This window comes from Mauremys reevesii, linkage group 8 (assembly GCF_016161935.1).
Source record: "Mauremys reevesii isolate NIE-2019 linkage group 8, ASM1616193v1, whole genome shotgun sequence".
Taxonomy (NCBI): Eukaryota; Metazoa; Chordata; order Testudines; family Geoemydidae; genus Mauremys; species Mauremys reevesii.
In genome coordinates this window covers 9303482-9329118 of record NC_052630.1, presented here as the reverse complement: position 1 = coordinate 9329118, position 25637 = coordinate 9303482, and the positions used below count along the sequence as shown (strand labels likewise).

At 43.5% G+C, this 25637-nt stretch overlaps 1 protein-coding gene across 6 annotated transcripts; it reads left to right on the top strand.

Annotated features, from left to right (window-relative positions):
- Nucleotides 1-5007: 5007 nt before the first annotated feature.
- On the top strand, nucleotides 5008-25637 carry MYOT (myotilin). Of its 6 annotated transcripts, none has more exons than XM_039483370.1 (10): nucleotides 5008-5522; nucleotides 7464-8066; nucleotides 11683-11833; nucleotides 14429-14530; nucleotides 16898-16947; nucleotides 17591-17726; nucleotides 21649-21856; nucleotides 23643-23808; nucleotides 24347-24480; nucleotides 25019-25637. In XM_039483370.1, the coding sequence occupies exons 2-10, from the start codon at nucleotides 7630-7632 to the stop codon at nucleotides 25189-25191; spliced, it is 1557 nt and encodes a 518-aa protein (XP_039339304.1). In that variant the 5' UTR covers nucleotides 5008-5522; nucleotides 7464-7629; the 3' UTR covers nucleotides 25192-25637. The 6 variants fall into 6 exon arrangements, with proteins under 6 accessions (XP_039339304.1, XP_039339301.1, XP_039339303.1 ...); XM_039483367.1 differs by having other exon boundaries at nucleotides 5012-5522; nucleotides 11680-11833; XM_039483369.1 differs by having other exon boundaries at nucleotides 5013-5522; nucleotides 11680-11833; nucleotides 16901-16947.

The following is a 25637-nucleotide window of genomic DNA, read 5'->3' as shown; positions in this document are numbered from 1 at the left end:
AAGTCAGTGTGGCGGCCCTAGATAAATCAGCTTGATTACAATATACCTTGACAGAATTCAGCTTTGTAAGATATGAAGAGGCAGTTCCTGCAATCTTCTCCGAGTTGTGAATGTGCCTTAATTACTGAAGCCATCAAATATGAGAAACTAAACCCAGACATGTGAATACTATGTTGTGTGGTCAACTCAGGCTCCTATAACTATTCTGAACACCTAAAGAGGAGAGTGTAGCAGCAATAGGGCAGGGGGGTGTATCTTGTAGCGTGTTACTTGTACTTTTTACATGTGGATGATTTCAAATCAAGGCAGGCTGTTACAACAAACCATCTGACACCACCAGACAGGGAAGTCCCTATAAAGCTTTCACTGTCCCTCTTCTTTCTATGAGGGAGACATTTTCTGTCTTAGCCCAAGGAGACAAGTCAGTTTCTCCATCCTCTTTCCAGACTGGTCACAGGGGGTAGGAAGTTTGGACTTCAACATTTCCAGTAAAAAGTTCAATTTTGTGCAGTCTCTCTTTCGGCTTTGTTCTAACTAATCCCAGGGGAAGTGAGTATTATTTAGATTGTTTTTTAAAGTTCTGGTTTATTTGATTTATAAATTCTGATAGAGACTTTTATAAAATGTTACATAAAATGCAACCAAAGTGTGATCTAGTTTAAAAGCCTGTCTTATTTCACATAAGACAACCGATGTCTAGAATTGCAGCATCAATGGAAGTCGCTCACTGGAACGGCAGTGGCTTTAGGCACCTAAATGCCTTTAAAAATCAGGCCCAAAGATAGCCCGCCCCCCCCCCATCTTCCCCATGCCACTTCTGAAAATCCCACTAGGCTCCTATTCGTATCTTTGGACATCTAAATACCTTTAAAAATCCAGTGTTTTGGGCATGATCCTGGAAACATGACCACATGTCCTACCAGATAAGTCTGTGAATACTACCACTGACACCCATAAAACTAGCTATATTCAAATGTTCATAGGGTCACGCCTCTAATGACTTGCTACATGGTAGCCTGTCCTCTTGGGATATAGGCTATAAAGTTGTAGAAACAGACTTAACTACATGGAAGCAACAGCATCAGTGGAGACTTACCAGAAAGAGAAGGTGGAGACAGGTATAATGGCAGAATACAAGCCAGTTCCTGGGAAGGAACAGGGTGGACAATTCCATGTCCTTGCTCTTCTCAGAACTACCAGTTAGCAATACAGTCACTCCTAGAAAAAACAACAACACACCAGTAAATAATGCTAGAAAACAGCCACTAGCTGCCAGCCATCTTCTGAAGCCTTTAGGCCTCCAAGCTTACTAGCTGCTTCTTCTCTGCTCCGTAGGGGAAAAAGCATGAAAACAGCTGAGCTTTGAGTGTTAAAATGACACTGTCAAATCTAGTTCATTTAAATAAGAGGTTTGAGGCACTAGACCTGCTCTTAAGTCTACTAGCCAGTTTCTGTCTTTACAAAAACATCTTTCTATTTTTCCCCTCCCTCTGCTGCTGTATAAAGGTCCTCAGAAACTGACTAGACACAAACTGGGTGCAATCAAATATACAAGTTAAACTGAAGAGACAGGCCTTCTCTAATGTTCTTTGTTTAGGGAAACCTTAGCTGTTAGTTACAACAAGCTTAAAAATTCATAGTTTGTATTGGGTAGACTGTGTCCCTTCTAAAAAAAATGAATTAATGGTTCTTTTAACCACTTCCTACCTTTGATTTCCACCTTCTGCATTCCTTCCATCACCCAACCCACTCCTAGCTGTATTTGGCAGCCTCTTAGATATACAAAGCTGCTTTTAAATTGATGCCTTGCAACCAAATTCTGTTCTGAGATAAGCACACTAGACTCTTATTGAAGTCAATGGGAGCCCATCCTGCCTAGCTAAGCACAGAATGGGACCTTTAACACTCTCACAACTTTCTACAAGTCTGATGATCACACTACAATTGTCTTTACTCTCTCTTAGTGCACAGCAGTTCCTATTTACAAGTGTGGAATCTTGGTTTTAGCTGCAGCACATTTCCTTCCATAATCACTCTCATCATGAAGAATTTAAGTAAATTAGCACATAATTAACACTTGCTATGAAGAATTTATTCACCCAACAGAGGGATCATTTAAAAATGAGCTCTAGGTGTGAATGCACCTTAAAGCTTGCTCCTTTTCTTTAGTGCCAAAAAGACAACAAAAAAGTGATTGGGAGGGAAATCTAAAGGTTACATGCATTTTATATTGCTGTACATCTGTAGACATAAATCCACTGACACTATATTAGCAGGACAAGATATGAAAGTGTTGCTAACGTGTAAATAAAAGAGAGACAGAGCACTCTGGTCTCTGGCAGCGGTGGATACGATCCATCCAGGTTAGGGTGACGCACTGTTAGGGTTGTGAGCCCCCCATGTCCATCTGTTGCATTGTCAATTCCTGATTCGGTGGGGAGTTGCCTAATCTGATCTATCTGTACCCCAACGCCCTGATCCTGCAAACACTTCCATGGTTAATTTTACTACCATGAGTAATCCCATTGGTTTTGATGGGATAACTCATAATAGTAAAGTTAAGCATATGTGTATTTGCAGGATTGGACTAATGATTAAGAATTGACCACATGCACTCTCATGCAGACAAGTATCAGAGGGGCAGCTGTGTTAGTCTGTATCCACAAAAACAAGGAGGAGTCCGGTGGCACCTTAAAGACTAACAGATTTATTTGGGCATAAGCATCTGAAGAAGTGGGTTTTTTACCCATGAAAGCTTATGCCCAAATAAATCTGTTAGTCTTTAAGGTGCCACCGGACTCCTCATTGTTCTCATGCGGACAGCTGACTTACACACCCTTGCAGAGCTCAATGCCGAATCAAAGCACTGTGTGTACTAATTCAATGTTTCTCAACCTTTTTGATACCAGGGACTGGCTTGCTACCTTGCTAAATAGTGTCAGGGAAATCTCAGGGACTGGCGCTAGTCCACAGACCAGTTGTTGAGAAACACTGAGCTAATGGGTAGCTATTTAAACCAACCCTGTATTTTGTATTGCATAGATCTGGCTTATGGCCCTGGGCACCTTTAAACCAGCACTGGTTCTACAGTGATGTAATTCAATAAATTGCAGTCAATTAAATGAACAGAGGTGTAAGTTTGCTAAATTGTGCTGTTTCATGAGACAGACTAACACGGCTACCCCTCTGATACTTGTTTCATGAGCGTTCACTCTATAGTCACTCAGGCAGACCACTAAAAAAGGGAAGCTGTGTATCTATACAGGAGCTTGTTTCTATACAGGAGCTTGCAATCACAGTTCCTTTTAGCTGAACACAACTATTACACCTCTACCCTGATATAACACGACCCGATATAACACGAATTTGGATATAATGCAGTAAAGCAGTGCTCCGGGGGGGCGGCTGGAGGATCAAAGCAAGTTCGATATAACGTGGTTTCACCTATAACGCAATAAGACTTTTTGGCTCCCGAGGACAGCGTTATATCGGGGTAGAAGTGTATAAAGAATTGGCTACTCCTGGACTCTGGGAGGTTAGTGACACAGCTAAATAACACAAATCATTTAACTGAGAAAGCAACAATAGATGGTATAGCAATTCTTCTTTTGAAGTGGGCAGTGTTGTCTAGTGGGCTAAGCAAGGAACTCTCAAGTACTAACTCTGCTTCTCAGTCTGGCTTGCTACGTGCCCTTGAGTATATGTCACTTAACTTCAATGGCCTTGTCAACAGGATTTTCAGACTGTCTCCACCATTGTAGATCAAGGGACTCGTTATGGTCCAAGAACTTGTGTTGACCAGACACAGGTGTTTTTACCACTGTGTGATTTCAAATACCCTCTGAGTAGGGTTATGCCAGTGGTACTCAGACATTCCAGACTAGTGCACCCTTTCAGGAGTCTGATTTTTCTTGTGTACCCCCAAGTTTCACCTCACTTCAACTACTTGCTTACAAACTCAGACATAAAAATACAGAAGTGTCACACCACACTATTACTGAAAAATTGCTTGCTTTCTCATTTTTACCATGTAATTATAAAATACATCAACTGGAATATAAATATTGTTTATACTGTATACTGGCGTCAGTACAAGTCATTGTCTGTATGAAATTTTAGTTTGTACTGACTTTGCTAATGCTTTTTATGTAGCCTGTTGTAAAACTAGGTAAATATCTAGATGAGCTGATGTACCCCCTGGAAGAATTCAAGACCTCTGTGTCCCCTCCAGGCACAGGACATGGCCCGGTTGAGAACCACTGGGTTAAACATGATAATAAAAATGCCTTCTGTAGAGCTGATGTGGGGAGAACTGAGGAAAGGGAATAATAGAATAAGGTGTCCAAAAACTGCTGGTGCGGACAATGTCCCAGATCCTCCCTCCTGAAAAACAAGGTAATGAAACCTACTTGTCTACCTCAGACAGCTGTTGTAACTAACACTTGCTGTGCTTTGCAAAGTTTGTAAATAACTCCATTTACAGACCAGCGGGATGAAAGCGCACCCCCAGTTTGAGAAGCTGCCCCAGTGCCCAGCTCTGTGTGTGTGTGTGTGTGTGTGTGTGTCCACACACACACACACACACACGATTCTGTTTCTCTCGCTGCATTTTAGCACTGCAGGGTGTTTAACAACAGGCGCTGGGGGCACGCTGAGTTTGCAGCGGTAAGGAGGGAAGAACACCGCATGCTAGGGAGGTGCTGGAACAAAGGGGGGCTGTGACAAGATTGGCAGAACTGAAATCTGAGCACTTGCACGGGTCTCTCTTTCAGAATTAGAGTCCCTCGGCTTGTCCGGGAAGGGGAGGGGTTCCCTCTGCATAAAGCGGCTGCTCAGCTAGACAAGGACAATGAATCACGCATCTGCCCCTACCCCAGTGCAGCAGTGCTAGATATTTACAAGTCTCCTATCGCCTTGGTGTCCACCCTCTGCCTGCTGGCCTGTCCCACCCACCCCATCCTCAAAGCCCCCTGGAGGGAAATTCCAATCACAGCCCATCATCACTGGTCCGTATTCCGCTGGAAGAAACACTGCGCTTTGCACCCGTGCAAGAGGCTAGAGCAAGCAGCAGGATCAGGCAGCCTAGTGCAGAGCCTGTGAAGTGTTCCAAGCCATTGCAGGGCCCCTTTCTCAGAAACTTGTACTGAGATGGAAAAAAAAACCCCAAACAAGTGGCTAAGCAGCTGTATTAACCGGTGTTTGTACTCTATGATGTAGATCACGGATAAGCAGACCGCAAAGAGAGACGACCGCTTGCAACACAGACGTCTGAAAAGAACTGGGCTTATTCCATGACACCTAAACAAGTGCAACTGATAGTGTTTGGGCTGGGGACTCTTATTTTGATATGCTTGCATAGCTAGGTGGACAAGGGAGTACATCAGATGTCATTATCTGGCAGCAGATAAAAGTCCTTGGTCTTATAACACTAAGCAGAGTGCTACTATGATTACAGTCCGTGTCAGGGAATGACTATCCCGTCCGCAAAATATTGGTTAAAGCCCAGGTGACAACTTCTGTAGGTAAGTATTTTTTTTTCACCTGTCACTTTTATTTGAGATCTCTGATTAGCAGCACTGTCTGATCTGTACTAAAGAGAAAAAAAAAGTGATGCACTGAATAACATTGCTCAGTCAAATGCATAGTGTTTCTACTGTAGTTTGCGTGTTCAACTGGAAAACGTTGAGGAAAAAAAAGGTCTTTTGATGTGAACTCAGAATTACTTGTAAGGAAAATGTACTTGATCTGAAATGTAAACTGTAGTGATATTACAAGAGAAGGTTTAGGATAGACCTTACTAAATAGATGTCTTTACATAATTACTTATGTACAGTATTGGGAGAGTTCTCTAGAACTTTTTTGGGGGGGTATAAATGGATAGTGGATAAAATTGGTCTGTAAAATATTACAGTAAAAATTGCTGAATTCTTGGTTTTTAACTGAGTTTGTTGCACTGGTGAACAAGAAAATAGTTTGGACATGATCCAGAAATTAGTTTCACATTCCCAGAATGTGCAGAAGGGAAAAAAGTTAGGGACTTTTTTAATGAGAAAATTCCTGTTCTCTTATGGTTAATTTACAACTACACTGATAAACAGCACTAGGAAATGGAAGCTTTACCTCTTATTCTTAAGACATCTCTTCCCCAGGGGAATTTATGACCTCATGGAACCCTTCTTTGAGCTTTCCTAGGAAAGGAATACAATATACTGTGCCTGCGTGTGTGTATATATAGAGAGAGAGAGAGCAGCAAAACAGCTGATCTCAGTTGGACAAGACTGCAATTTTTTCCAGCACATGTTAACTTGTGTAGATTTATAGTTCTCTATTTAAGAAAAGCAAGTTGCTGAATTGTAAAAGCTAGGTTCACTTTTATGAAATTTGCTTCTTTATAACTGATGAGAGGTATAGTTTAGACATCTGCAATTTACAGATGTAATATAATCAAGCCCCTTCCTTCTAAACTTGTTTGCCCTATTGTATCTCATAGCAGTGCTTTATCTAGCTATATATTCTGCCTTAATCAGTACTGTCTGTGTGCTATCTGGCAAGATAAACATCATTCACTACAGCCATGCTTTCAATTAGCATTCACTCACAGCAACTTCAGTATTAATGCTCACTAACAAATCTCAGCAGATTACTTCAACTAGGTGAACTGCTATTACATGCAAAAGGCTGAAACACACACTTCCCTTCACTAGGCTTCATATTTACACACCTAATCTGAATTGGTTATAAAATTTGAGCTTAGAAATTATTTGATTTTTGGTCTCCAATAAGGCATTATACAAAGTATGGAAAATTTAATTTAGTGACATTAAAATGAGGACTATAGTCCTATAATGCCAATTCTGAGAAGATGAGATTTTTTTTAAAATAAAACAAAAGAATTAATCTACTAGAGTTAATCTGATACAGACCCCAGTTCATGCTTCACTAGCAGTGCAGTGAATTGATGCATTTCATGGCCAAAATACTGAATTCTGTGGTATACTGGAAAAAAGCTAGATTCCTGGGTGTAGAATTATATAGACCACAGTTCCTTGATTGAGCTGACTGTGGCAATTCACACCTCTTAGAGTGATCACTTCAGGATGCCTGCAGATTCAGGCAGGCAGCACCATCAGGTCATGCTTGATTCATGTTTTCAAGGTGATCATTGCAACTCTATTACTTTGTGATAAAGCTTACCATGCTGTTCCAGAGCAGACACCCGTGGTGAGCAACAAGCTAAGGTTGAGTGGGGGAGTAGAACTCCATATGATAATCAGAAATGTATTGTTCATATAGCTCTAGAATGGCTAAAAATAGAAACTTAAACATGGTTTATTGATCTATTAATATTTAATAATCAATCCAAAGAGCATGATGCTCATGCATCTGAGTGACTGCTCTCTACACAATACTTACAACTCAAATTGTAACGTACAATTTATGTTATTTGTATTGTCTTCCTAAAGGAATAATCCACATCAAGACAGCCCCTTTCCATCGAGGTAGGGATTCCATTCTACCCAGGAACCTAGCCAAGAAAGTTTTTGTGGCCCATCATCTAATTTTTACCAGCCACCAACCCAAAGCCCACTGTCACCTACAAAAAGCCAGGACAATCACGAAACCTCCCCTATGAGTGTCAGTAATCTCCCATCCATGTCCTCTGTATACCAACCAAGCATGTTTAACTACGAGCGTCCAAAACATTTTATCCAGTCTCAGAATACGTGTCAAGGGAAACTGCAGCCTCCGGGACCCAAGACATCTGCATTTTCAAGCAGTCAGACCAAACAGTCATCAATTCTAATCCAGCCTCGTAACTCTAGTGAGCAGAAGTTTTCTTCATCTTCATCGCTGAGCTCCCCAATCTTTCTCTCCTCGTCTTCCCATAGCTCTCATAAGGAATCTGCATTTCCCATCACACCTGCATCTGCACAGTCTCCTGCTACCTACTCATCTGGGCAAAGGCTTTCATCCATGCATAACCAGTCCCCTGCAGCATTCCTCTGCTCAGTGTTGCCCTCACAGTCTGATTATAACAGCCAAGCTCTTTCTGCTGTGGAACCTAAGTAAGTATGTCCAGGCTTCTAACTTTCCCATGCTTTGAACTGGTTGTGTGTAGGTTTTGTGCCGCTCCAGGTTTTGACCAAGCCATGTCCATATATTGGGTAAAATCCTGGTCCCAAGGAAGCCAGTGACTAAACTCCCATTGGCTCCTAATCCTACTTGCTTTACTCCCACAGGCATGGTTGGGAGAAGTATCTGTAAATTAGAAACTAAACTGCAAATTCTTTACATACCCCTCCACTGTGCATTCATTTGTTACTACAGTTAAAATGCTGCGTCAGTGCAGCAGCATCACCGTAGCACTTTAATTAATATGCTCTAAATTGATGGGAGAGTGCTCTCCTGTCAGTGCAGTTAATCCACAGTTAATCCTGAGGTGGGAGCTGTGTCGGTGAGGTCTACACAGGGTGTGGGAGGGAGGTTGGTATAACTATGTCGTTAAGGGGTGTGGATTTTTCACACCCCGAGCGATGTAGTTATACAGATATAGGTCTGTAACGTAGACCAGACTGGTGACGAGCAGTCTACTTTGTTATGGTGGAAACGAATTCCATGAGGGCAGCCAAAGCAAGGGTTGGGCACTCATCTTAAATTGCCTACATTAAATTATTCTCTGATTTCATTCAATTTCAAGAAACAGGAATTCTGTATTAAAAGAGCTCCTTGTGGGAGCGCTCCCATGCAGGAGCTTTAATGTTTCATAGCAAAACACCAAGGTATCCCCTGACTCCCTCTCACTTTATGTATCCAAAGATTGAGAAACTGCCCCTTGGTAACACTTTTCAGGAATCCCATTTCAATGATTCTGAGGTGTAAGTGACTTGAGAGTTTCTCAAAGTTCTCTCCCTTTAAACCAAGGACCAGCGTCTCCTCCCTGATGTGTGGCACACAGATTCATTGCCATTTTGAGGTCTATGGAAAGACACTCAGTGACCTCACTGGGAGCTCATATGAAGAGCAAGGGAAGAATGTGCCCTAGCAACTGCATTGGGGATAATGGAGGGGGAGTGTGTTTTGTTTGCAATTTTGGGCAGAAAGTTGGATTAAATGCTCGTATTCGTGAAAATTAAAAGGCTACCAGCTTCCTTGAAGCACAACTGTGGTGTGATTGATAAAGGGCAGGTAATATTAATTAGGTTAGGTGTCATTCTAACTAGCCGCATACTTCTCCATAACAGAACTAGAAGTAGTATGTGTGATAATTAGATACATGCCTGTGACAACCACAATTATACAACAGAATACTTTGCAGCTCCACTATGTCATCTGTCTGTGGATCTCTAAATGCTTTACAAATATTAAGTAAATTCAATACCCCATGAAACAGGGGAGCGTTATTATCCCAATAATTTTACAGGTGGGTAAACTGAGGAACACTGAGACTGAGTAACTTGCCACGGTCATGCAGTTATTTCAAAATAGTCAAGCATCAGGAAGAGATCTGAAATCCTGGTTCCAATTCCCCTGCTCTCCCCACTAGGAAGTACTCAGTGGGGGAAGAAGAGCATTTGGAATAGTCCGCACTGTAAATAAGCTGTTGGGACTCTTGCTCTTTATGGAACAAACATAATATGAAGGAAACATAGGGGCATGATGGGATCCAAATACCCATGTTAGAATATACACGGCCCTGCTACAACTTACACTGCTGCTCTGGTTGCATTCTGTCTGCTTCTACAACTAAAGCACCACCAGCGAGCTCACAAAACTATTGCAAAGGGATGCTACCCTATTCCTATACACTACCCAAGCCTTCTAGCAAGAAATGACCAGAAAAGGACATTGCTTATGTAAATCATCTCAGCCTTTACCGACAGTCTGATCCTGCAATCCTCACTCATGGGGCATCCTTACCCAAAGGTAAAGGTAAACCCCATCTCAGTTTGCAGGATATGTTCCCAAAAGGGACAGAGAGCGCGCTGCATAGCCTTGGGTACTGTATCCCTGAACCGTAACATTTTACCCAAGTAATACCCTGGGTAGTGAGAACTCAGACGAAAGGCACAACCACAGCTCTGTGTGTGCACATTTGTTCATCTGGTTGTCTCTCAAAGGATCACTAGATGCAGATTTTTCTCCCCAAAACACTTGTCCAGCTGTGGAGTTACCCTACAGAAAGAGTTGTGGTAAAAATGCACCAAGACCACATTCACCATATAACTAGGTGGAATATAACCATATAGTCCTTACCACACACACGCAAACTTGGCCATAACTGACACCATCCCTGAGCCCTCTCACGCAACCCAGACTATGGTTGGGTATCAAACTGTAGCCCAAGAAAAAAATGGCCCAAGTTCTTACTAAGGCCTGGGGAAGGAAGATGTGATGAGTGGAGGAATACTTGAATGAATTTGTTTTCTCCCCTACCTTTGGGAATATACAAAGTTAGGTTTTTAACCTTTCTTGAAGTTGAGATTGGGGGTTATTTCAGACCCTCCTCCAAAACCCCTGGGCAGGGCCGGCTCCAGACCCCAGCGCGCGCAGTCATGCCTGCGGGTGGTCCACCAGAGCCGTGGGAGGAGCGGCTCCGGTGGACCTCCCGCAGGTATGACTGCGGAGGGTCCGCTGGTCCCACAGCTCCGGTGGGCCTCTCGCAGGCATGACTGTGGATGCTCCACTGGAGCCGCGGGACCAGCGGACCCTCTGCAGGCACGTCTGCAAGAGGTCCCCCAGAGCCGTGGGACTGGCGACCGCCAGAGCGCCCCCCCGCGGCGTGCCGCCGTGCTTGGGGCGGCCAAATTCCTAGAGCCGCCCCTGCCCCTGGGAGGGCAACAGAGGGGAACTACATGATGCAAACCTGTTTTTTAATCCTTCCTTCAGCTGGAGGTAGGGGGCGCAAGGAGAGGTAAACCTGCATAGTCCAAGGATCTATGGGTCACTCTTCTCCCAACCCTACAATGTCCTGTCTCTGGTCCCCCAGGCCTGTGGAGTAAAAGCTGCTGAGCAGCCCCTGCACCTGTTAATCCTGCTCTTATCACCACTGACATCCACTCATGGCTGGTGGGCCCCATGGCAAGTAGAGGAGAATGGTTGCCCTCTCTTCCCTCCATGCCTCCCTTCCCCCTCAAAAAACCCCTTTATTCCCTCTATTACTGTTTCTGAGCCATACAACTCCAGCCCCTTGGGAACTCACAGATGGCCCTCTGCTCCAACTGCAAAGAGGGGTGAGCGTGCAGTGACTGGTGTGTCTAATCCTCATCCCTGCTGCGCTGCCTGCCTGAGTCTCTACCTGCTTTTTGCTCCCCTTCTGCCCAGGTAGACGGAGGGAGCTTTGGGGCCCCTGATGGCTTTTAAGGGGCAGGAAGGGGTTAAAGGCCTTGCTCACAGTGGTTCAGGTGATAAGGGTGACCTATGCATGTCTGGTACTTGTGCTGTCTACCCAGTGCAGGCCCTTTTCCCTGAACTCTGTGTCTCAGTAACAATACTTGGCATGTATAGTGGTTTACCTCTCCCAAGCACTTTACAAACTGATTCATAGCCAACATTATAGCTAATGAAGGGCAAATATCAATGTGAATATTTATATATATTCTCTGCCTAGATTTTATGCAGTCCTAACTCCTACCTAGGCTATCTCAAAGGAGTGACTTTCTGTCTGTCTCTTGTTTAAAGTAGTTACTCAAAGCCAATGTATACCAAACAAGCTAGCACCAAGGTAACATACAAGACATCAGATCGAGAGATACAAGGAACAAAAGAAGCCCTCATTCAAGACCTGGAAAGGAAACTGCGAGGCAAAGACAACCTTCTTCATAATGGCAACCAGGTAAGAGAGAACCTCTTAGTGCAAAGAATCCACTTAGTCTGAATTTCATTAGAAGACTTCTAGCAATTCAGAGACTTGTATCCAGCTGCTTTAATTAATCACATGTTGGTTTATGTCTTTGCCAGCCCCTAGAAAGCAACTGTTTGTAGAAGAGGGGCTGGAACTACTTCAGTCATAACCGCAATGGCCACAGTCGACCAGAAGCCCCAGAGAACGTTAGCTTTAGAATTTTGCATGGGTGTGTTTATCCTGGTTTACAGCTGTAGTTTATCATTCTAGTCAGTCATGTTTAATTAGTAACACTGATAAGTAAAAGTGACCAATTGCCCTCTGATAAGTGGCTGCTGTCTTGTCACAATCTTCCCTAAAGCCCTTTTTAGAGAGCATTTAACAACATCCCACAGTGCTTTGTATTGGCTTACTAAAAAGAAACTGAATTGTCTAAAGAAAATTTAGTTTGCCAGAACACGAACGTCCGGGTATCTATTTCAAAGGAAACCATTTTCTGTAAAAAGTAGGGTTACCATATTTGAACTCTCCATGGGGGGTGTCTGCCCTGCCAACACTCCTCCCATGCTCCGCCACCACACTGCCCCCGGTCCTGCCCCCTCCCCACTCAGCCCTGCCACTGCACCCATCCTCACCCCCTGGCCCACCGCTGGTTTGCTGCGTCCCTCCTCAGTCCCCCACCCACCGCTCACCTCCTCCCACCTGCCACTCACCTCCTCACTCCCCTGCCAGAAACCCCCATGTCTACCCTAAGAACCCCCACCCGCCACTGGCTCACTGCTTCTTGCCTCCTCACCCCCACCCGCCCATCCGCTCCCTCACCACTCCCCCCTTCAACCCCTGCTGCCTGCCGCTGGCCTTTTCACACCCCCCCCCCCGTCTGCTGCCAGCTCCCCGCCCACCTCTTCACCCTCCCCACCCACCACTTGCCTCCTCACCCGCTCGCCAGCCAGCCACTGGCTCCCCCCCACTCACCTCCTCACCCCGCCCCGCTCGCCTACTCACCCCTCCTGCCGCAGATCCCTCGGCTCCTAGGATTAGGGGCAGCCGAGGGGTCTCCACATGCTGCGCCCACCACAAGTGCAAGCTCCGTGGCTCCCATTGGCCATGGCTCCCTCCTGCCCAATCAGAGCTGCGGGGGCGGGGCTTGCAAGCACTAGCAGCGGGCAGAGAGCCCTCCGCCCCAGCCGCTCTCCCCCCCCCCCGACCCGACCCTAGGAGCCAGAGGGACCTGCCGGGAAGCCCCGCTCCGCGGCTCCGGCAGCTCCCATCTAGGGTTACCATACGTCCATATTTTCCCAGACGTTTTTAGATATTTAAAAATTCCTCCTGGACAGCAATTTAAGAACTAAAAAGCCGGACATGTCCGGGAAAATACGGACGTATGGTAACCCTAGTAAAACGTCTATTCACCCCTGACACATTTGCCTAAGTTCAGGAGGCTCGAAATGCAGCTCTCCTGGGCCATGAAATCCAAATTGTAGAGGTGTTTGTTTGTTTGTTTGTTTTTTTTAAACGCTCTCCAAGTGCAGTGTCACCAAGGAAGAAGCAAGCCAACCAGTAGTGAGCTTGCTCTAATGTGTTGTGGAAACATTCCTATTGGTCTGAAATTTGGTAAAAGCTCAGCAGGTAAAGGCTGGCTGCTGCTTTCATTCAAGTCAATAAAAGTTCAATGGGAGGGAGAGCAGGCCATATAGATCTAGAATATAAATTACAAATCGGGGGGGCGGGGGGGAGAATTTAAATATAGGCCCAATCTGACCTAAGAATGTTCCTTATCAGAAGTGCGTCTTGCAGCATTTCATCTGACTACGAACACTGCACAGCTTGACACCTGCATTACCATTACTGCCTAGAAGCCAGTCATGGACCTAACTTCTATTTTAATGTGGCTTCTAAACTGACGGGGTGGGCGGGCAACGCTGTCAACGTTCAAACCAAATTCTGCTTTTACTTACCCCAGTGCAAATTGGGAGCAAATGCATCAGCGTCAAAGTCTGTGTGCTCCTCTCATGAAAGAATGTAGTCCTTACCCAGTTAATATTTACTCTTGAGAGAGCACGCAGCACGTCCCAAGGTGGATGGGTGGGTTTCTTGTTGTGTAGGTTTTTAGCACCTACCACACAGCTAGTGCCTGAAAGAGATGCACAGCTGGTGGACTTGAAAAGGCCTCCTAGTGCTAATGTAAGGGGGCCCTGGAAGCTTGTTCTGATCTCCCAGTTAGTGTTAGTGTCAGTGTTAGTTATTAATCATCCCTGGCCATTCTCCTCTTGAAGGTTCTCTGCAAGAACGGGAGGAGTGGGAGGCCAGAGATGGCATTTCCAAGGCGTTGATGAAAAGACTGTTTAAATCTATATGTGTTTGGGTGCTATATACAATTGAGAGTGAGCTCAGCAGATTCCAGGACATCAGATCCTTTGGAACAGCCACAGGCATGCAGCAGCCACACTTTGCTTTCAGCAGCTCCATGAATTTTTGACATATTAATGTGCCCTAACTTGACTGTGGGTAACCTGAAATTGTAACTAAAACTCAAGTGATAGTAAATCCCCTTTTAACAGATTTGCTCTCCTGCCCTTCTTTCAGCGGCTAACCTATGAAGAGAGAATGGCTCGCAGGCTGCTTGGACCAGAAAATGCTGCTTCTGTGCTTGTAACTCAAAATGAAGAACATGTACAGAACTCACAGGTAAATTAAATTGTCCAAAACTAGTGCCCATTGTCTGTTTAAATTTTCAGTCACTTGTGTTGGAATGGGGTAGGGGAATAGGTCTCTTTGTGGAGTACAAAAAAGGAAAAATCAAGATAGCTACACTGATAAACTTCTGTATAGCATCCTCCATCTGAGGGTTTCAAAGCACTATATGGCTATTAGCTAAAGCCCCAGTCAGAGGTATTCAGGCCTATTGATCTTGGAGAATCTGGGCTTTAACCCTTAAATCATCACCCGTCAGGTAGGGATATATATAGGAATTCCATCTCGAAGGAGGAACACAACAGCTGTTTCACAGCAACATTGCATGATTGTTTTGGACAGGAGTGATGACTACTAATACAATAATCAATTTAAATGGCAGGGGGATTCAGGGAAGTAGTATGTAACTGCCTGAATTAGAATTTGGCTAGGACATTGGGATTAACTAGTGTTATGAATAGTGACATGACCACAAGAGGTCAGCATCTGGGTTTTGGATTTTTTTTTTAACATGATGTCCAAAAGATGGACTAATTAATGCAAGCTGCTAGGATGACATTAGATACACGGTTAATACAAGGAGGAAGAAAACTCATGAAATAAAACAGAAGGGGAAGATAGAAGAATGTGTAAAATACTACTATAGAAGTTGATTCTGTATTGGGTACTGCAGATAACTGGGGATGTATAGCTAAGATGCTAAAAAAGCATATCTGATTTTTGGATTTTCCTGCTCCCCCCAAACAATATCCATTGGCTGCTATACCATACAGAACAGGTCAATAAGACACTACCTTCAGTATTTCTCTGGTCCAGATTACTAGAAAGGGCTATGGTGTGGCACCAGGGATCTGCATACCCAGGAGAAACCATCCCAGTTTCCAAGGATTGCCTTCTGCTGTATGTTACTAGGGTAACCTGCAATATATCAGTTGAAATATCCATTTCACTAGAGAAAATTGATGATTAGGAGTCCAATTGCAAAACTTCTATAGACTTCAATGCAGAGTAAAAACCCAAACACTTGGAAAGAAATCATGAGATGTTTATTATAAAGCTAATTCCCCCACCCAATAGTTGTAGAGAAGAAGCATGTTACAGTGTTGGTTCCCATCTTCCCGATCAAAAGACCAAGAAAGTGATTGCCATCAGTCCTGGCTCAGCTAGTTCTTCAGCAGTCTGGGGCATGCTCTACAAAGAGCAGACAGGGGAGGTTAAGTCATGACAGCAAATTTGGTGATATTTCATGTGTTGCTTCAAATTGTTCTCAAAATGCCCCTATCAGTGACCCATCCAATCAGGAGTATTTGTTTTACTACTTTGCCAGTCTGTAGAAACGGTGGCCAAACTGATGCTTTACAGCTGAATCCTACATGAGCATGGTCGTATTAAGGAGGACACTTGCATTTGTAACCAGTGGGCATGGAGTGTGAATATAGGGTTCAGTCCTGCACAGTATTGACCAGCATAGCCCAATCTAGTAAAACAGTTAAGCACAGGCTTAAAGTTAAGCTGTGAGTAACCCACTAAATGTAATGGGACTGGTTATGTGCTTAACTTCAAGCACGTACGTAAGCAAACCACTGGATTGGACTAACAAACTTAACACTGTGCAAGATCAGTGTCTTACTCCTTGACTACTATTGTAATAGGCACTCAAATACCTAGGAGAGCTTTCTATATTGTCGTTCCTATATTTAACTGACTTCATGGCTAATATGGTGGAAATTCTCTGACTTGCTGGTATTAAACATCATTGTATCTGTTCCTCAGAACCCTAAAATAAAGAAGTCCTAGTAGGAGCCAGTCCTTTTCTAATAACTTGATGGGGACTTATCAGAAAGCTTAGCTGGTGCTGTGATCTAGCAAGGAAAGTATTTTCCAGCTGAACACGTGTTCATGGGTATTGGTACCATTTGTGAGCGGGCACAACAAAGCGTTCTTGCTAGTACCGTATCCAAGTGACTTCATTTCTATTCCTGCTTTACTGAAGGACGCCCTGTACCTAGCTCCCATTTCAAATATTCCAGTGGGAATAATCCCCTCCAACAGAGGTTATAGGTTTGCCAAAAGACTTTCAGCCAAAGGAAATGACTGCACTAGTCACCTGTGCAATGTGACGGAAAGCTGTTCCGAACTATTAGTAGCATTTGGTCCTAGCTAAGGCAGAACTCTGGGATGAAAATAAGTAAGCATATTGCCTCATGATGTCAGTCTCTTTATAGATTATAATAGACTCCTAAAGTGCTTGCAACGATTGGCTTTTGAAAGGCAAACTGCTCTTTATTCAACATGTGTTTTCAGTTCAACCTCTTGGTAAATTCTGCATTGCTAACTTATTTTAATTTTTGCTTTTCCAAGCAGCAGAATTCAGAAAACACAAGACTACAGGTTCCTACGCCACAAATCAGGTATTTTTTGAATCTATACCCAGCTACTTTCACTGTTTCTATCAGATGTGAGTTCTGATCCACACTGTGCGTGTGCACAAGAGTGCTATTAAATCAGCTACATTCACTTCCTTTCATAGGCATCAGCATAAAAGTTTAGTTAAACTTCAGTTTGTAGAATAATCAAGGGGACAGTTATTTCAGTTATTGGAGTAACTTCAAAGGTAGATTGGTAACTCACATACTTCAAGCCAAATAGGCTAGGGATTCTAGAAAGTACATCATACACCTCTGTGTAATGATGTAATGCATAACTGTCGGGTGTGGGATATGATGCAAGAATCTTTGGGTATGCTGCAAATGCTTTGAGACCTGAGGCCAAAGATAGCTGCTTTCTTATGTGAAGCATGTATGTTGGCTCTTCTGTTCAACACAGTCTAAGCTAGTGAGATAGCTGGTTGGCGACCATTATTCACTAAATAGAAATTGAGGGGAGGGGGACCCACCCTATTATTTTGTCTTTGGAGGGATAGCAACATTCTTGGCTATATTAATAGATCCAGAGTCCCTTTTTAAAGTGTGTTTTGTTTTTTTTAATGAAGGTAACATGTCCGTGATCACGTGTATACCTTGTTGCAAGTAACTGTAAATGTGCACATTATAGGAGCAGACCATCCTCAAGAGGAGAGGGGAAGGAGCATGACTCAATCCAGGAGAAGTTTTTTCAACCACGTTTTGTCCAAGTGCCTGAAGACAAAATGACTGTTGAAGAGGGACGATTTTGCAGGATTGACTTCAAAGTAAGACAGATGTTCATACAATCTTTCAGTACAATTAAAACTAAATTTGCCTGTTGGTAATTACTACATGCACAACAAATAGGTGTCACTGCAGCTCAGAGACATCTGTCCTTATGAACTGGATAGCTACCTGTCTAATATTACTGGCTCTGCAAGTACAGTATCCATTCCAAACAGCTTTACAAGTTTTAGTAATGAGAGAAGTTTTGCAAACTTCACATTAGTCTTAGAAAACCTGACATTTGACTGATTGTAGCCATATCTTCCCGCTCACACTAGAATTTATGAGATCGTGGCTAATGCTGAGTATGCTCTGTAAATATATGAACGGCCATCCTGCAAGAGGATTTTTTAAATGCTACTGCCACCAATTAGGGCCCTAATTCAGGAAGGCACATAAGCAGGTGCTTAAATGCTTTGCTGAATAGGAGCCCTAATTGACTTCAGTGTGATGTAAGCAGGTGCTTAATTGTGCCAAATACAAAAAGACTCCTGAACTGAGGCCTAGCTGCCTGCCACGTAAGAGCACTTAAAAAGTCCTCTTTGAAGCTAGAAATGTCACTTTGACTGAGCATAGAAGGCAGCTGCTCACAGAAAAGGTTATTTTTGGGAAAAAAAATAGTTGAAACATTTTATTAAATACATTTAAAGTGAAATGTGTATAAATGATTATACTTCCACAAAATTCTTCTAATAACTCTTCTATTACTTTATGGTAAGAAAAGTGTTGTAGGCAATTTTTAATGTAAATGATTTGTGTGCTGATCCTAACTTGTTTTCTGATTCTGTAAATATAAAACTGAAAGAGGCATCAAGTAGAGGAATTTGAAGTAACTTTCTCTGAGTTTGACATGACCTCTGAGCCCTCAGTATGAAACAATGTTCTTAATCTCTAACTATCTTGGAGATTAAGTAGTTGCAGTTGAGCAGATTCCATTACTATAGCATTGTATTTAATGATGATAAAACTGGTTCAAAATGTGGCCTTATTGAGGGCCCTCTCAGAGACTTCTGAGATAAAATGGTAGGCTTGCCCCTGTGAATGCACATCCACAACGAACCCCACTGATTGAAATGGGACTTCACAGGTCATTAGGAACAACACAGCTTTCTGCGAGCAGACTCCATTGCCTCATAACTAAAGTTCATGAGTGTCGTGGTGGGAGTCTGCTACAGACCACCGGACCAGGGGGATGAGGTGGACGAGGCTTTCTTCCAGCAACTAACAGAAGTTGCTAGATCACAGGCTCTGGTTCTCATGGGTGACTTTAATCACCCCGATATCTGCTGGGAGAGCAATACAGCAGTGCACAGACAATCCTGGAAGTTTCTGGAAAGTGTAGGGGACAATTTCCTGGTGCAAGTGCTGGAGGAACCAACTAGGGGAAAAGCTCTTCTTGACCTGCTGCTCACAAACAGGGAAGAAATAGTAGAGGAAGCAATAGTGGATGGGAACCTGGGAGGCAGTGACCATGAGATGGTCGAGTTCAGGATCCTGACACAAGGAAAAAGGGAAAGCAGTAGAACAGAGACCCTGGACTTCAGAAAAGCAGACTTCGACTCCCTCAGGGAACTGATGGGCAAGGTCCCCTGGGAGAATAACATGACCGGGAAAGGAGTCGAGGAAAGCTGGCTGTATTTCAAAGAAACCTTATTGAGGTTGCAGGAATAAACCATCCCGATGTGTAGGAAGAAAAGTAAATATGGCAGGCGACCAGCTTGGCTTAACAGTGAAATCCTTGCTCGTCTTAAACACAAAAGAACAGCTTACAAGAAGTGGAAGATTGGACAAATAACCAGGGAGGAGTATAAAAATATTGTTCAGGCATGCAGGTGTGAAATCAGGAAGGCCAAATCACACTTGGAGTTGCAGCTAGCCGGAGATGTTAGGCGTAACAAGAAGGGTTTCTTCAGGTATGTTAGCAACAAGAAGAAAGTCAAGGAAAGTGTGGGCCCCTTGCTGAATGAGGGAGGGAACCTAGTGACGGAGGATGTGGAGAAAGCTAGTGTACTCAATGCTTTTTTTTGCCTCTGTCTTCACAGACAAGGTCAGCTCCCAGACAGCTGCACTCTGCAGCACGGTATGGGGAGGAGGTGACCGGTTCTCTGTGGAGAAAGAAGTAGTTCGGGACTATTTAGGAAAGCTGGACAAGCACAAGTCCCTGGGGCCGGATGCGCTGCATCCGAGGGTGCTAAAGGAGTTGGCCGATGAGATTGCAGAGCCATTGGCCATTATCTTTGAAAAATCATGGTGATTGGGGGAGGTCCCGGATGACTGGAAAAAAGCTAATGTAGTGCCCATCTTTAAAAAAGGGAAGAAGGAAGATCCAGGGAACTACAGGCCAGTCAGTCTCACCTCAGTCCCTGGAAAAATCATGGAACAGGTCCTCAAGGAATCAATCCTGAACCACTTAAAGGAGGGGAAAGTGATCAGGAACAGTCAGCATGGATTCACCAAGGGCAAGTCATGCCTGACTAACCTAATTGCCTTCTATGATGAGATAACCAGCTCTGTGGATGAGGGGAAAGCAGTGGATGTGCTATTTCTGGACTTTAGCAAAGCTTTTGATACAGTCTCCCACAGTATTCTTGCCAGCAAGTTAAAGAAGTCTGGGCTGGATGAATGGACGGTAAGGTGGATAGAAATCTGGCTAGATGGTCGGGCTCAACGGGTAGCGATCAATGGTTCCATGTCTAGTTGGCAGCCGGTATCAAGTGGAGTGCCCCAAAGGTCGATGCTGGGGCCGGTTTTGTTCAATATCTTCATTAACGATCTGGAGGATGGTGTGGACTGCACCCTTAGCAAGTTTGCAGATGACACTAAACTGGGAGGAGTGGTTGATACACTGGAGGGTAGGGCTAGGATACAGAGGGACCTAGACAAATTAAGAGGATTGGGCCAAAAGAAATATGATGAGGTTCAACAAGGACAAGTACAGAGTCCTGCACTTAGGACGGAAGAATCCCATGCACTGCTACAGACTAGGGACCGAATGGCTGGGCAGCAGTTCTGCAGAAAGAGACCTAGGGGTTACGGTGGACGAAAAGCTGAATATGAGTCAACAGTGTGCCCTTGTTGCCAAGAAGGCTAATGGCATTTTGGGTTGTATAAGTAGGGGCATTTCCAGCAGATCGAGGGAAGTGATCATTCCCCTCTATTCAGCACTGGTGAGGCCTCATCTGGAGTACTGTGTCCAGTTTTGGGCCCCACACTACAAGAAGGATGTGGATAAATTGGAGAGAGTCCAGCGGAGGGCAACAAAGATGATTAGGGAGCTGGAGCACATGACTTATGAGGAGAGGCTGAGGGAATTGGGATTGTTTAGTCTGCAGAAGAGAAGAATGAGGGGGGATTTGATAGCTGCTTTCAACTACCTGAAAGGGGGTTCCAAAGAGGATGGATCTAGACTGATCTCAGTGGTAGAAGATGACAGAACAAGGAGTAATGGTCTCAATTTGCAGAGGGGGAGGTTTAGGCTGGATATTAGGAAAAACTTTTTCACTAGTAGGGTGGTGAAGAACTGGAATGGGTTACCTAGGGAGGTAGTGGAATCTCCTTCCTTAGAGGTTTTTAAGGTCAGGCTTGACAAAGCCCTGGCTGGGATGATTTAGTTGGGTTTGGTCCTGCTTTGAGCAGGGGGTTGGACTAGATGACCTCCTGAGGTCCCTTCCAACCCTGAGATTCTATGTCTCCAAATCCACTAGACTACTCTATAAACGTCATAATTTACAAAGAAAACCACTCCTGGCTGGAACTTCCAAGGGTATAATCCTGACTTGGTCCTCTAAGCTAATGAAACTTTCTGTAGTGGAGGGGCACAGAGGGTTTTAGATTTAAACATTCATAACTACAGTACCATAATGGTTTAAGATTGTTTGTTCATGGTTGTGGGTTTTTGTTTTTTTTCCCCTTGTTTCACAGGTCAGTGGGCTACCAGCTCCAGATCTGGTATGGTATTTAAATGGAAGGTTGATCCACCCAGATGACTTTCATAAAATGATAGTGTCTGAAAAGGGCTTTTACTCACTCATTTTTGAAGTGGTCAGAGGCTCTGATGCAGGGACATATGAATGTGTGGCCTCCAATCGTGCTGGAGAAGCCTCCTTCGCAGTACAACTGGATGTAATTGGTAAGAGAGAGAGCTGTGATGGCTACCTGGAAATCTTTATTCTCCAACTGTATGTGCCCAAAAGTCTACTAATGCCTTTTCTTCCTGTGTCTGAAAGACTTTTACAAACGTATCAGGATCTCTTCTACTTCATGATCTCCAGGTTTAAGAAATACAATGGAAAAATTATTTATACCAAATGTGGGGCTTGGAAAACACGGATCAACTTGGGCTGGGATTTTTTCCAAAGTTCTCAGCATTGATTCTAGTGGGAGCAGAGCTAGGCCAGTGTTAAAACTCCCATTGACTTCAATGAGAGCAGAGAGTTAAGCCGGTGCTGAAAACTCTTGAATTCCTCCTTGGCTGTTTATTTTGTCAGTTTCGTATATGGGAACTGTAAAATTTATATATATTTTACAAAGTACAGAGATATGAACATCATCCATACCACACTCATTTTCTAAAGTTATTTATAAACTAATAATGTTTGAACATGTTGAACGAAGAGATTAATTTTTCGGAAGATATCTTTACCTCTAAGACAAATGTGCATTCCAGGCAAGACAAGTGGTGAAATTCTAGCCCTGCTGAAGCAACAGCAAAGTTCTCATTGGGTGAAATCCTAGCCGCATTGAAATCAAAGACAATTTGGGCTCACTTAAGTCCCAATCATGAAAAATTTTATTCATGCAAAAAGTCTCACTGAGCATTGATCTGTGGCCTTATTTGTGTCAGCATGGATTACTGCTTTCTTCATTTGTGTGGGGTTGAGAGTGCTTTTAAAGTAATTTTGTCTCTGATTCCACCTACGTTGTGTCTTCCAAATAACACCTTTAATATTTTTCCATTCAACTTATACTCAAAAAAAAAAATTGAACAATGGAACTAAACAGTGTATGACCTACTTCCTTGCACAGAAGTAGAAAATGAAGAGTTGAAACCCACCTAACTTACTACATTTCCTTGCTGGGCAAAAGTTTTCTTATTTAACACCCTGTGGCCCATTCTTTAAACACACGGTCCGATATCCTCCTCTAACATCACAAACTGTTGGATGAGTAATATATAGCCACAGTTTCAACAAATCAGAAAGCAGCAACTTTGTTCGGAAACGTAAGGATTTTGCTTACGAATTCTTTCCCAGCGCAGATGTTGCTGGCAAGATTTGAGCTATAGCATGCACAGGGCCATTTGCTTTCAGGGCAATATTCACAGCTGGTACAACTCCCTTGCCTGTTTGCCTCCCAGTTAAATCAGCTGTGCATTTTGCTTTCAATCCGCACTACCTGGTACCTACTGCTGGGTGCTTATGTTAGGGGAAGGAGACTTTGGGAGGTGGAGATAAACTCAAACACTTGCAGGGGTATATTGTCAAAGCCATGTGTAAGGGGCATGTGACCAGATGCTGGGTGGTATTTTCAAAAGCGCCTATTTATATAAAACAAAACCAAAATAAACAAACAAAAAAAACTTATCCTCCAGCAAATGAAGGCCTCTTTACTTCTGAATGAGAACATCCACACAGGGGTTTAATGCCCTTTAACTTATGCATACTGACTTCACAGCTTCAGTTAATTCATACTAACTTTAATGAACGTCCTCATGTAGACAAGTCCTAAGACAGCTGGACTCCGATCCTGAGAAATGATGCACCTACTACCATCCTTATGCCCCGGAGTCCCAGAGAAGGCCTTCAAGGAGACTCCATTCAGGAGCATGTGTACCCATGGATGGATTCCTTAGCTTCTGATTTTTATTTATTTTTTTAAGCATGCAATCTACCACAACCTTCTCTCTTATAACTTAGCAAAGGAACATCAGAAAGCTCCAAGTTTTATCTTCAAACCACAAAGCAAAAGAGTTTATGAAGGGGATTCAGCCAGACTGGAATGTCAGATTTCTGCCATCCCTACACCACGGATTTACTGGAAAAGAAACAATGAAATGCTACAATATAATACGGACCGAATAAGGTATGTGACTAATAAACTGGCCAATGGTGTATCAGAAAAAATAGCCAGTATATGAAACACAAATAATCCAGTCTCTAAAGATGCAGCATATGCATTTACCAGCTGGATGTGTCTGTAACTAGTCAAGAACAAACATGGTGAATGGGTTGGCTGGGAGTCATTCCCACTATGGTGAAGATATTTCACTTGAGGGCAGGGAAAGAGAGCTCCCTCTGACCTCTTACTTTGTAAATACACGCACCCAAAATGTACAACTTGCTCACTGGCAAGCACAGATTTGAGACCAAAATATTGTAATGTGTTTGGCTGTTGTCATCTCTGTTTGTACAGCACTCACAAAGGAGCCCTGAGTGAGAGTGTAATCCAGTGCACTTTTTTGGGGGGGGGGAGGGGAGAAGAGGATCATTTTTTCTCTCTAATCTCCTGCAAAAATTGTTTGTTGCTCTTTAGGGTCTTCCCCCATGAAAGTCATCCCTTAAGTCAACTTATTTCTTTGCCCCTCGTGCACTTAAAACAAAAAAATAATTTAATTTTTCAGTTTGTTCTATGATAATCCTGGAAAGATTTGCCTCCTAATCCATGACGTAAATAAGAAAGATGCCGGTTGGTACACAGTATCTGCAGTCAACGAGGCAGGAGTGGCCACATGCCACTGCAGACTGGATGTTGCAAGTAAGTGTATAAATGTCAAAGTAGAACTTGTATTATGAGCTAACGTGATGGATAGGAATGGGACTCCCCCCTCATTCAGAACAGATCTGAGCAAAGAGCCAATCTAGTTTGTAAGTACTAGATGAACATGTTCCCAAAGATACTATCAGACATGCAATACCCCATAAATAACTACTCAAGGCAGCCAAAGAAACTTCCCCATTAACAGAGCACCCAAATACACTGGGGATGGGTACTTCACAAATTGCAAATATTCTGTCACCACCACTCTCCGTGCATTTTTGTTTTTAATTATCCCCGATTCCCTGGGTATCAAGGGGGAGGCGGGTGGGAGGAGACTATGATCCCCTCCAACTTCCCCATCAGTCTTCAATGTCTGAGTGCTGGGGCTTGCAGGTGAGGTCTCCCTCAAGGGCCTATTCAGTTGTGCATAGGACAACAACAGTTAACAATTGACCTGGCATGCTGCAGCTCCGTCTTCTCTTGGGACTTTAACAATCCACAGTAGCAGAATGAGGCATCTCTTGGTCTGTTTCAGCTCACACATACAAGCCAATGCCAACCCCCAAGCAGTTGAAGGTTCGACCGACTTTTAGCAAATACCTGGCATTCAATACTAAAGGACTGAATGTGAAACCAGCTTTCTCACCAGAAGGAGAGTTTGAACGGCTGGCTGCTCAGTCTGGACTGTATGAAAGTGATGAACTTTAATGTGAAAAGAGGAGGAAAATGCACTTATGTAACAGACCCATATCCTAACTCCATATATATGCAGATAAGTGGCAGTTGCTCTAACTAGCAAACATACCTACATATTTTATTTATAATTTGACTCGTGCACACATTTCCTGCTGTTCTGATTTTACCAAGGTAGTCCTCTATTTGTATGGATTGGTGAATATAGCAGATAACACTCAACTGTTGTATTTCAACTGTAAAGCCTAAGACGCCAGGGCAGTTGGTGATGATGGAAGTGTAGGTTTAACTACATCTATGCTCAGTTACAAGTAAAAGCATGTTTATTTGTACTGTTTTTTTAATATCACCACCCTCAGTAAAACAAACTTTGTGCTGCCTGAATACTAAAACCAAATAGATTTGAATGTTTTTATGTGGATTTGTGTCAAATGCAAATAAAGTACTAAATATAAAATACA